This window comes from Canis lupus, chromosome 6 (genome assembly GCF_048164855.1).
Source record: "Canis lupus baileyi chromosome 6, mCanLup2.hap1, whole genome shotgun sequence".
Lineage (NCBI taxonomy): Eukaryota > Metazoa > Chordata > Mammalia > Carnivora > Canidae > Canis > Canis lupus.
The window spans coordinates 50,711,144-50,723,840 of record NC_132843.1 but is presented as its reverse complement, the minus strand read 5'-3'; the positions used below and the strand labels follow the sequence as shown (position 1 = coordinate 50,723,840).

The 12,697-nt window shown below is 50.0% G+C and overlaps 1 protein-coding gene across 5 annotated transcripts in view; it reads right to left on the bottom strand.

The window, feature by feature from the left end:
• The window catches only part of RCSD1 (RCSD domain containing 1), a 94,116-nt gene that overhangs the window by 6,899 nt on the left and 74,520 nt on the right, over positions 1-12,697 (bottom strand). For 3 of the 5 annotated variants that reach the window (XM_072830460.1, XM_072830461.1, XM_072830458.1), the window contains exons 2-6: positions 11,900-11,998; positions 10,735-10,824; positions 6,425-6,496; positions 2,940-3,143; positions 10-705 (exon numbers count right to left, since the gene is read on the bottom strand). In XM_072830460.1, coding sequence (XP_072686561.1) covers positions 10-705; positions 2,940-3,143; positions 6,425-6,496; positions 10,735-10,824; positions 11,900-11,998 — 1,161 coding nt within the window. The remainder of the gene's footprint in view (positions 1-9; positions 706-2,939; positions 3,144-6,424; positions 6,497-10,734; positions 10,825-11,899; positions 11,999-12,697) is intronic. The other 2 variants (XM_072830463.1, XM_072830459.1) reach the window with 1 other exon arrangement.

Genomic DNA, 12,697 nt, shown 5'->3' with positions numbered 1-12,697 from the left:
GCCACTTACCTCCGTCTTAGGGGCTGCATCACAGGGGTGGCCACCTGGCTCCTGACAGGTCCCCTCTTCATCCTTCTCCTGGCCTCTCCCCTGCTCAGGACTGCTGTGGCCCTCCACTCTTCCAGTGGGGCCTGGTGGGGCCTCCCCCACAGCTTCCTCCTCCAGCACCTCTGTGCCTTGGCTACCTTGTCTGGGCTCATCCTCTTCATTTCCTGCCCTCTCCTCCTTCGCTTCTGCAGACTCTTCTGTCTTTTCTCCCGGGGCTTTTTCTTCTGTGGGGCTCCCGCACCCATTCGCTGCCTCTGGGCTGGAGGCAAGGGCTGCTGGGACAGCCTCGTTGGCAGCTGGAGGCGGGCCGGCCTCCTCTTCAGAGCCCCCCATGGCCTTCGGGTGATGCTGGGCTTCGTCCTGGGCCTTGCCCGTCTCCTCCTGCTTCTCTGTTCTGCTGGACGTCCTCCTCAGAGGAGGCTTCTCCTGGGACCCGGGCGGCCTCCCTGCTTCCTCTCCCACCGGCCCCTGGCTGGGTGCAGGGGACCCCGGGGCCTTGCTCTTGGACGAGAACACCTCATCCCCGTTCTCTTCCTTGGCACCATTCTCCTGGGATGACTCGGGGGCCCTGTAATCTCCCAGTTCCCCACAGTCTGACTGAGACCTTCGGAATCGCCTGGAGGGAGGGCGCCTTTTTATCGAGCCTCTCGTCCGAACCTGGAAGAACGAGGTAAGGGATATTATCCACAACCTGTGAAAGAGTTCCAGAGGGGGACTACATGTCTTTCAGTGTCAGGCTGAAGGGCGGCTCTGTCTGCCAGCCTTTAAGGGTCATTTGATTTTCCATGAGAAGGGACCCCTGTGTGCTTTGTATCCTGGGCTAGAGCCCCAGGGCTGTGAAATCACAAGGGTAACCTGTGCGTTTTTTGCCTCACCTCCTGAAGATGCAAATGCTTCCCATCCACTAAAGAGAACCTACACTTTTATTATCCTGTAAGACATTAACCAGCGTGGTGTCTAATTTAGCAACTTAATTCTAATATTTGTTTTGTGTTTTTAAGAGTTTTATTTATTTGACAGAGAGAGAAAGAGAGAGCGCAAGTGCATAAGCAGAGAGGCCTGCAGGCTGAGGGGAAGGGAACCTTGCTCCTGGCTCAATCTCACGACTGACAAGTCTGGGGATCATGACCTGAGCTGAAGGTAGATGCTTAACCAATTGAGCTACCCAGGAGCCCCTAACATTTGTTTTTTTCAGTTGCCTATAAATAATTAGTTCTTTGAATGAGGTTTACCATCTTACAGGTTTCTTCACAAATTTACAAACTGCATAAAATGTCTCTCTGTTTTGCATAGGAGTCATGTTTTAACATTTAGGAAATTATATTTTGACAAGAGTGAACCCAACAAACAAGAGGATTAGGGGCCTGAAGATGGCCTGGGACCTCATGGGCACATAGCTGGACAGCCAATAACTGGCTTGGTCCCCTTCCCCAGCCTGCCCTCCCAGCCCTCCCCAGAGCCGGCTAATCCTGGGAAAGCTGTGCAGCGAAACACCTTCACTTTCCTGGGCTCAGGTCCACCATGAACAGAAGCCTTGCTTTAGGAGCCTCCAGCTGCCTGAAAATCATCTCCTGTTTGGTAAGTGTGTGAATCTCAGGATCGCTCAGGCCTCATCTAGGCCCACTGGACTTTGCCACAAGTTCAGTGGAGATGTTTATTTGGATTCTCTACTTTATTCAAATGGTGTGTCTTTTAAAATTATATATGTAGATAAAAATCTTATTTCATAAGACTCAAATCTTATTTTTGTAAATCTGATCTTCCCATTGGCTTATGTTTTGGTATTTGTTGATCCTAGTTCCTTCTCAGAAATTTCGAGTGAATACTTGCCATATAAGGGCTCTTTCCTGAGACTACAGTTTGGCCAGCCCTGCAGGCTATCAAGGTCTAGCCCTGCCCCCGCAGTCAGCAAGGTTCAGGAATAATTTTGCCTGCACCCTGCTGGCCTCAGAAGGCTAAAGCCTCCATCCGGTTATTACAACTGGGTGGCCCCGCCTCCCTGCCGACCCCACCTCCCTAGAGAGCACCTTGTGAAAAGGGGAGGCTCTGGCCTGGGTTCCTCTCAGTTGTCAGGCGTCCCTGCTTACCGTGAGCTGGAGGGTCTCCACCCTATCCCCAGCCAGCAGGCTTAAGACTTAGCACCAGTTTGTTTCCTTGGGTCCTTCCTGTTTCTACACATTTGACCTTTTTCCCCATGGATTTTCTGAAATGGTCCAGAAGACACCCCTTTCCATCCATACCTGTAAAGTTCTCTCCATTTGCCATTACCTGGCATCAGATCCCTTTATGTTGGCCCTTGCCTGGCTCTGGCCCAGCTTTGCTGAGCACCTGCATGGGCTGTATCCAATTGTACCTCTGATTCTTACTGTGTATAGCAGGGCCGAGGATCTGATGAAAGAAACAGGCCCTATGTACATCTTTTTCAAACGGAACAGTTCGGATCCTCTTTAAACGGGGCAAGCTGCAGTAAGAATGAGTTGAGCCCATACTGGGACACTTAGATGTGTTTACATCAAGCCAGAACAGCGTGTTTTGGAGTCCTACTGACCCTGCCCACCCTCTGTGTGAATCACTGATCAGGGCTTTAGATTTTGTTTTCAACTTTTGACACAATGATCTGTGCAGCTGGGATCAGTTCTGAATTCTCAGCCCTCTCTCCACAAAGGCTAGAGCTCTCTATCTCCCAAGTGTGCCTTCTGGGTGAATGGCACAGTTCCTGGGAGAGGAGATGAGAGAGGCAGGCCAGGTAGAGGGGCCATCTCAGTCACAGATCACTAGCAAGAAGAGATGTCCTTCCTTCCCCAGGACAACATCATGGCAGAAATAATTGAGGACTGTCCAGAGCCTACATTTCCACATACATGCCACAGTGCTTTGAACCCAGACATTACCTTATTGTAACAAGGCAGGTGGCTCCCTTCAGGAGGCTGGTCAAAGCTAACTGGCACCTCCTCTGGCTCCCCGGCCTGAGGCCGCACGCCGGGGCTGCTGGGGGTGGAAGGTGGGCTCTGGAATGGTGACACCACAGCCTTAAGCCCAGGACTCTTGGGGGAGGCCCCCGGTAGCAGGGCTGCTGGATCAAAAGCTAAATTGGCCTGCCAAGAGAAAGTGAGACATTTCAGATAGGGGTGGGAGAAGATGAGCGTTCCCGCTTGAGCTTGTTGGGTACATGGCCCACAACTGGTTGGGGCTAGGTAACATGAGGCTCTTTGTGCCACTTCCTCACCAACCATCCATTGTCATAGCATGTCCTTCCCCAGGAAGCACTGCATACTCAAGCCATCTCCTGCTACCTGACTTACCACAGGCTGCATTCATTCCAGAATGCCCAGAAAGTACTGATTTGGGGCCAACAAAAATGTCCTGGATCAGCCCCAGCTTATAGACAGAGGCCGAGATAGCAACTGCCAGCACCGCAGGCACAGGGTCTCACAGCAAGTCAGCCCCTTTATCAGCTTTCTCGGCTGAGCCAGTAGTAGTCTCTGCTTACCGGATGCCTACTATTTGCTGGCACGTGCAGCTTTTCCCTCTACAACAGCCCTATATACTCCCTTTTGTTCTCATTGCACACATCAGGAAAGTAGCTAAGGAGCCTGCCCTGGGATTCAAGCCAGGTCTGCTTGTCTCTCAAGACGTGTTGGTAGATGGCCAGAGTAGTGTACACAGTAGGCTGCGCAGCCCTTGGAGGGAGTTAGCAGAACAGATGCCAGTGTGTGCTCCATCTGGGCCATTGTGGGGCAGGTGAAACCAGATTCAAGTGAATCCGGAGGGCCACAAAGGGGAGAGATTACCCCAAGGGAACTGAGGTCTGAGGGAGCCAAAAATTGGGTATGGGAGGAGGCGGGGGTGGGGGGCAGGTCCATCTGGTGGCCCTGAGAAGATGGTGCAGAAGAGCTGTGTGGAACGCAGTCAGCACGGGTGCTCTTTAGCGCCATCTAGGGGCACTCCTCCTGCTTGGTCACCAAATCCTTGTACAGAGACGTCCTCCAGTCCTGGGGACCGCAGGGCCCTCACAGGGAAGGTAAAGGCATGAGGGGCAGATGGTGCAGAGGGAAGCTCTCCATACAGAGCTAACTGCAAGACTTGGATCTTTCACTTAATAGGTGTGTGATCTTCAGTGAGTCCAATAAATAGCCTTTCTGAGTATCAGATTCTTTATTTGTCCAAACCAGTGAGCCTGACCTGAATAATCTTCTGTGATCTAGTCCCTGGCACTCTCTCCAGCCACCACCCACTCGTACCCCACACCCACCCCCTCCTTCCAGAGCTCCCTCAGGGCTCCCTTCCTCCAGTGGGGCTCTGTTGTCTTGGGGAACTCCTGTGTGTGCTTTAGGACCAGCAGGCTACACAGCATTATTCGTGTTTAGAAAAGTGTCAGTATTTCTACTGTGATTTTAAGAAAAAACTTAGAAGATGGGCAAGACTGAGTTGTGGTAAGAATTAAAAATATGAAAGTTACATGGCAATGCTGTGAACACAAGCCATGTTAAGGAGCAGCATGTGATGAGTACCAGGGGCAGGTTTGGTCACAGGGCTTCAGGGCAGCAGATACTTAGGCTGGGTGATAAAGGAGGTCTCCCTCCCTGCCCAGTTCCAAGCGTGGAAAGTTCCCTCTCTAAGACTGCTTGCAAACAAAAGACATCTCGCTAGCCAGCAGGAAACCTGAACTCTGAATTATGGAGTACTCCAGTGAGGAAAAATCATACTTCATAACTCATCTAATAGAATATTTAGATGAAAAGTCTAGCTGATGGTGCATTTCTTAGTTCTTGCCCCCTCCCCCACCCCCATCCTTCCCAACAAAGTAAAGTCCCTATGGAATCTGGCCAAACTGTCATCCTGTTGCTGATATTCTTAATGAGATTGAACGACTGGTGAACACAACCTCGTCCTCAGTTGCTATGCTTCCCAGAGAGGCTCTTTACTGATGGGAAAGGGGAAGGAGCCCAAGACTGTGGGCACAGAGCATGCACGCACTAATTCCTGGCACTCAGATGAGGGCTGAGGTGGGCTGCAGGGAGGCAAAGGTGCGGGTCCTGGCCTACACCCCTTGGCTGGCTACTATGGGCCATGTCCACATCTGGATCCCATCCGAGACATCCCCCTCCCATACATGGGATCCCTACAAGCCTCCCAGTGTGACAGACAGCCCCACTCCTTCTGTGCAGCTGGAGTGCCACAAGGGCAGGGGAGCCCCCCTCCCACCCTCCACAGAATGGGCTCATGGCCAGAAACCAGAGATGCTTTCCTTAACCCCAAATCAGGCTGGGGGCCAAATCCCAGGGCTCTCCCAGAGGTGGAATTGCAGAAGCTGTGGCTACTTGTCTTGACACACCCCTAATAACGGCTCCAGAACAAAGTAGATGAGCTGTTTTCTTAGTTGGGCCCAGATGGAGGATACAGTGTATAAGAGCTTGCACAGAGCCTGTGGTTAAAGCCGGAGCGGCCTTCATGGGCCCGCCCAGACATACGCCAACCATACCCTGTGCTTTAGCTCACACTGTTCCCCCCTCACGAGCACCCTCCTCCTTCCTTTCCAGCAACCCGTCCTTGAGGACTGACACGGGGTATAGGTGTTTCTTTTTTTTTTTTGGTATAGGTGTTTCATAAACCATTCATTAACTCCTCCTGCCTGCTCTGCTGTTTTCTTGCTCTAAAATTCTAGACCAGTGGTCCAGGAGACATTTGGGAATGCCCAGAGACTTTTTTTTTTACTGTCACAACTTGTTGGAGAGTGCTCCTGCCCCCTGGTGGGTAGGGACTGGGATGCTGCTAAACATCTTGCAATGCACAAGGCAGTGCCCTGCCACAAAATTATCCTGACCAAATGTTGCCCAGGTTGAGAAACCCTGACGTAAAGCAGTAGGAGTCGGGTGGTTACACACCCTTTAGGTCTCGGTATTTACTCTCCAGGAAAGTCGGCTATGAGCACGATGGCGGGGCTCTGGGCTCACAAGGTGATAGGTAGAGAGGTAGGCTTTCCAAACAACAGATTTGGCCCCATCAAAGCAATGCCTACCAGCTGAATTTCAGTCCTGTGTTAAAATCAAAATGGGGTGTGGGGGCATTCAGACCTTGGGAGAGAGGACTTGGCTAGTCCTGGAGTGTTTCCTGTGCTATATATAGTGTCTTTTTCCAGACTCTTGAGGCACCCCACTATCCACCAACCACCATTAGCTGTTTACTACATGAGCTCATGCTTGATGTGATCCTTATTTTAGCCCTTGGCCCCTAGATAGAGCTCCTTATCCTCCATAGCTGGTTCTCAGAGATCAACTCTTCAGGTGACAGATGGTACTACCCCCGGGAGCCCCAAAGACATGCCGATGTTGGATAAGAGATGGCGTGGGGTCAGAGGTAACCATACTGCACTTACCTGAAGCTTCTCAATCAGAGGAGAGCTCTTCACCTTGACTTTAGGAGGATGGCTTGCATTGGATGGTGATTTCTATGGAGCAAATGGACCAAGACAATGAAATGAGTGAGGTGAAGGGAGGTGGCATTCTGGCTGGAGTCCGCAAAGCGCAAGTGGAAGAAGAGGAGCAGAAGTTGGTCTCAAACTTTCCCACTTAGCTGCAGCCTCTCCTACTTACCTGGTCAGGGCCTGGGCTGGCATAGACTACCCTCCACCCCTTCCTCCATCTCACAGCTAACAAGACCACTTGAATCTATGAATCAGAGCTGGCAGGACAGATGTCTGAAACACAGGAGGCCCCCTGATCCAGGAAGGATGACTTCATGGTCATTACGAGAGAACAGACTCCATTTGATGGGATGAGATCTTCACCTCATGACTTTCAACAAAGTGAGCCAACCACAGGAGGGAATTCCAAAGAGAAAGGGTGAAATGACCATGTGTTCTGTTTGCACAAACAAAACAAGAAGCCACAGACCAAAGGTGAAACCTCATGGAGTTAACCGAAATCCCTCCCTTGAATTAATGTTATTTTGGAAAAATCCCACCAATAGTGTTATTTATAGATTATCCTTTTCCAAAACATTGACTTCATTTCAATTAAGCAAACATTTATTATCTACTACATTCCAGGCATTGTGTTGGTTATATGAATATGAGTATGATTTCATCCCTGGCCTCTAGAAGCAGTCAATGGCTAATACATATGCATAAAACCATACATATATTCTGTTAGTTGGAGATATTTTTGTGATGAATGTATGTCAGGAATCTGTCTCTATTTTATTTTATCTAAAAAATGGACTTCTTGTTTTGTGTAAAGTCCCTGCAGCTTGAGTCTGGTTCTACAGGTAAACTGATCCTCAACATGCAGGAGTGATGACAGTGATGATGATGGTGATGATGGTGACTTTCACGTTGTTTAGCAGAGGCCAAGGCAGAAAAGGGACTTTTCTACAGTTTGGAGATCAAGCATATGTTACGGGCTCCTCGCCCCCGTGTACTAGTTTACCTGAATCATAAAAAGAAGAATAACACCAATCTCTTGGAAATATTCTGAGATATTTATTGGGAGCTGATTGTTAGTGATGGAAGGAGGAAGACTTACTCAATTGAACTCCTTGTGACTTTTTTAAGGCCCAGCACTGAGTGAGAAGCATGGGAGTGGTAGTTTCCAGCTGGGACTCTGCCTTTGACAGGAGCCAGAGGGGTGCCCTGGCCTCAGCCTTCTCAACCATGACCCAGACAGGTGAGTTAGAATAAATGATTCGTGGGATGCCTGGCTGGCTTAGTCAGGTAAGTGGACGACTACTAATTTCCACTCAGGTCATGATCCCAGGGTCCTGGGATTGAGCCCTACTTTGGGCTCCCTGCTCTGCAGGGAGTCTGCTTCTCCCTTCCTTTGCCCCTCTCCTCACTTTATGCATGTTCTTGTGCTCATTCTCTCTCTCTCTCAAATAAATAATACGATTAAAAAAATGATTCTAAGGACTGTGCCGCTTGAAGGTGTCTCTGGCTCCATGAGTTTACACAGTCAGACATATTCCTAGAACGATCTTGCAAGGAGCCATGTGTCCCAGATGAATACAAAGAGCCTCTAGCCCCAAATCAGTTGTTCCCTTTTTTTTTTTTTTTTAAGATTTTACTTATTTATTTGAGAGAGCAGGTGAGGATGAGTGGGAGGCAGAGGTAGAGGGAAAGGGAGAAGCAGATTCCCCATTGAGCCAAGGGATCATTCCAAGACCCTGAGGTCATGACCTGAGCTGAAGGCAGAGGCTTAACCGCCTGAGCCACCCAGGTGCCCCCCAAACCAGATGTTCTTAATTTCTGTGCTTTATGATGAAATTTCACATGAGCCAGTATTTCTAAAGATACTGTTTTGGGAACTGCAACAATGATTTTGCTTACAAAGCTCACTTTATGTAATACCAGAAACTCCTCTCTTTCCCAAGTGACCACTGTCTTCTGAAGAGGGTGGACATTCAATAACACAGCCTGTTCACTATAGGACAGCCCTGGGAACCCAGCTCCTGCTCCACAAAGTCCTTGTTGATTTGAATTGAACTGCAAAGCTGGAAGATTCCAAAATAGCAGCTAGTGCAGTTCCTGGGTATGGCAGCAGGTGGCAGCATTTCCTCTGGCATTTAACACAGGACTCCAGGCCAGTGGCCGGGGAGAAAAACCCGCCTCCAGCTCTGTGTATCAGTTTATACGTGTACATATGACACTCCTGTAATGTCTAGAAATTATTAACCTGATTTTTCAGATGGGAGTGCTTTTCAGCCCTTCTCAGGCAGAAGAGGCAGGGGCTGCTGCTATACTAAATACTGTTGAGGTTGGGTCCTGCAGAGAGGGATAACTAACTCCTCTGGTCACCCCACTGGCTCAGGCCTGAGCAGGACTAGGGAGGAGGCAGGAGTGAAGAAGGGATGGAAAGAGCCTTCCCTGCCCTGTGCATTGAGAACTAAGCAGCAGCCTGACTGCCCCGCCACCACCCTGAGGCCCCCTGAGGCTTCCAGAGTTAGGGCTTCTGCAGGCTGGGCTTAAAGAGTGGAGAAGAGCTGCAGGCAGCAGCCTCCATCCAGCCCAGCCAAACAAAGCTGGTTGTTCTCTATTTCTACGTGATTTTCAAGTGACAGAAAGTGCTTCCATTGATCCTGGAAGCAATGTCCTTCCTATGTGCAAGCAGCCTGTCACTCTAGGCAGGATTTTTGTTCTAAAAGCTAGCCTCCTATTATTCATCTAGCCCTTGGCTCACACTTGCCGTTTAGCTTCTGGGTGGTGCCCCGTGGGATGAACCTGTAGATTTATTTCTCCCAGAGCCAATGAACTAACCTGACTCACTCTGCTTTTATTTCAGGGAATAAAATGTCCCAGTTCTGTCCCCATCTGGTTAGTGTTCCTATCCCATTTCACAAATAAGGAAGTAGGCTCGGTGCAGGACAGGGGCTTCTCCAGGGCTAAGTCCAAGTCATCAGAGGGCAGCCTCACAGTAGGCTCCTAATGGCCATGGCCTCAACAGGTGGCCTGGCACAGACACCAAGCCCCGAGGGCTAAAAGTCACAAGGAGAAGTTGACCCCATAAAGAGAAGTTGTTGGAATGTATTTGGCCATAGCACTGGCTAATAACTCCGTGAAGCCACAGAATCATCATATCAGTGCTTGAAGAAATGCCAACAAAAACCTCAATTTTTAAAAACTGTGAGATTGGGATTCCCACTCCCGAAGGAGACCCTTGTTCTGTGCCTGGGGGGGAGTAGTCTCAGAGCAGTGGGGCTCTAGATGCCCGCACCCCCATAGAGCAGGAGCAGCAATGAGTTCCTGCTTTCTCTGATGGGTTGAGCATGTAAGCCTTGGGCGGGAAAGGCTTGAAAACTGTTGCTTGACCCCACATGGTCACTACAACAGGTGCTCACAGTCACACGGGTATCTAGTATTTATGGTCAGGTCGCTGGTCCCCAAAAAGGAAGGGGGAGAGAGGTAGTTGAAGTGGGATTTGGAAACTGAACTGTCTTTGGCTGGCTTGCTCTCTCTTGGCGTTGGCCTCCCAGGATGGACAAGAACACGCAAGTTCATTTCTGGAGGACCATGATGTACTACAGTGAAGGTTCACAGAGCTGCTGGGACAGGACGCAGAGAAATCACTCTACAGCTACAATTAGATAAATAAGGGTAGTACATACCCAGTCTGGCAATCTATTGCTGCCTATGATCTGTGATACCAGAGCCTTTCTTTTGTTGGTAACATTGGCTATTTATATGGGAAGGCAATGAGGCCTCTGTGTGCTCTGATTTTCTTCCAATGGTCCAAAACAAAAGCCAGCCATTACAAGGATAGCACGGAGCCACAGTACTCTCTTGTGTGGTGACTCTGCCTTATGTATGTGTAGCCTCTCTTTCCAGGTGACTTCCCCACAAGGAAGATCATAGAAGTTGGACCTGGAGTAAAATATAACTTTTGTGACTCCCGAAGGTGGCGTGGTAATACTGTATGGCCTGTTCTCTTTGCTGAAATTCTCAGGCTTGGAAAACAGTGTTCCTGTCCTAGACAAATCCTGAAGGAGGCCCCATAGAAAATGTAGAAAGGAACCTGATGTCCCAGTAAAGGATTCTGGAAGCCTTGAGAAGAGGAGATTCAGCCCTGAACCTGAAAAGGAGACATGGCCTGCACAGGTTTCAAGGTCTAAATGTGTGCATTTTGTGCCCCCTCCTAGAAGAAGGAGAAAGCAGATCCATAACCAGTGTCCCCTGAGCCCTGGCACAGCACTTACCTCCTCACCATTCTGGCCCAGCTCTACCTTGGGGGGGAACAGAGGGAGGGAGCAGGGTGGTTTCCTTCTTGTTGGTTTACAGGCTGGTGTCTAGAGGGAGGGGGACAGACAGACACACAGAGAGAGAAAGAGAGAGCTAATCAGGCAACAGGGAGGAAGAGAAGGAAGTGGAAGCTGGTTTTAGGAATGGTCAGGGATGTCTGGAGAGAAAGGATGGAGGGAGGCGTTGCCTGTCTTTAAGGCTGCCCAATAGCTATACGCATTAATTCTATTCCACTGTCGACCCCTTTGGACTTCCAGGCTCCTGTCCTGATCATTTTCTGCTGGAGCATCTTCTTTTACTTGAGATTCATTGGCCTGAGACAACATCTCAAAATGACACCTGCTTCCAGCTTCCAAGCTCTGACAGCACCTTAGATCAACACTATCTTCTTCACCCTTTATGACATTCCTGTACTGTCTGATTTTTTCAGGTGGGAAAACAAAAGCACAAAATACTGTGCCTAAAAAAGCATGATTGATAGCTATGCCCTTGTTTGCCTCAAGGGGCCACCCCCCACCTTGGGGTGCTCCTCTTTCCTGTCACTCCTAATGAGCCCTTCATACTGTGGGACTAGATCTCTCTAGCACTCTCTCTTTTCACACTGTCCTCTCCAGCAGGATCCCCCTGGAGCCCATGGGTCACTGGATCCCTGGTTTCCTATCTGAATGCACTTCCCTGAGGGTTTTTCTTCCTCTTCAATTCTCCATTTGGAATCCGCCCCGGGTCTTGCCTTGCTCCAGACTCCTGGGCTCTGGGGCAGGAGTCAAGCGTGGTCATCTCTTTATTCTGAACCAGTCCAGGCCTGGCATGGCAGGGCAGGATCTAAGTCTCCCACGGTGGATGATGAAGATGGAAATGGATCCAGACTCCCATCTTTCCAGCTCTCTGCCCTGTGCCTCCTCCCTCCCGGCCAGAGTGTAAGCCTCACTCTGGTGGGGAAAGATCCTGCACAGGCCCAGCCACATGGCCACATTCCTCACATTCAGAGGGACCCCTCTCTGGCTTCTCTTCCTAATTTGGTAATTACAAAGCCTCCTCCCTCCCTCTCCTCTGGGCCTGACCCAGACTTCCCCTTCCTCCAGCCCCCTCCCAGAAGAGGGGCTCAGAAGCCGCCTGACTCACCTCCTTTGCAGCAGCAGCCTGCTCCCTGAACAGCCCAGCCAGCTGGGCCACGGAGGGGGGCGCCGATTCATCCACTTTGGCACTGGGCTCTGATCTTTCCTGGCAAACCAAAGGGAAGCGAAAGTTAATCGACAAATGTACACTTGGCTCTTCTCAAGTGTTGTTCCTGGGTGCCACACAAGGCATTTGTTTTGTGGCCATGAGCAGGGAAGCTGTGACAATGAGGTATTTCAATAGCCTCTTGCAATTGGCCCCTGCATCCGAGGATTTTTTTTTTTAAGATTTTATTTATTGGGGCACCTGGGTGGCTCAGCGGTTGAGCTTCTGTCTTTGGCTCAGGTCGTGATCCCAGGGTCCCAGGATCAAGTCCCACATCAGGCTCCCTGCGGGAGGTCTGCTTCTCTCTCTGCCTGTATCTCTGCCTCTCTCTCTCTGTGTGTGTCTCTCATGAATAAATAAAAAAAGATTTTATTTATTTATTCATGAGACACACACACACACACACACACACACACACACACACACAGAGGCAGAGACACAGGCAAAGGGAGAAGCAGGCTCCATGCAGGGAGTCTGACGTGGGACTCGATCTGGGGTCTCCAGGATCACTCCCTGGGCTGAAGGCAGGCGCCAAACCACTGAGCCACCCAGGGAGCTCATGGGATTTTAAAAATCATCCAGTCAACCACATTTAGTGCATATTTACGATGTGCTCAGTCCTGGGTGTGACTCTGGGGTTCTGGAGAGGAACAAAACTTGGTCTTGTCCCCAAGAGATACCCAGGAATCTGGGAAGTGT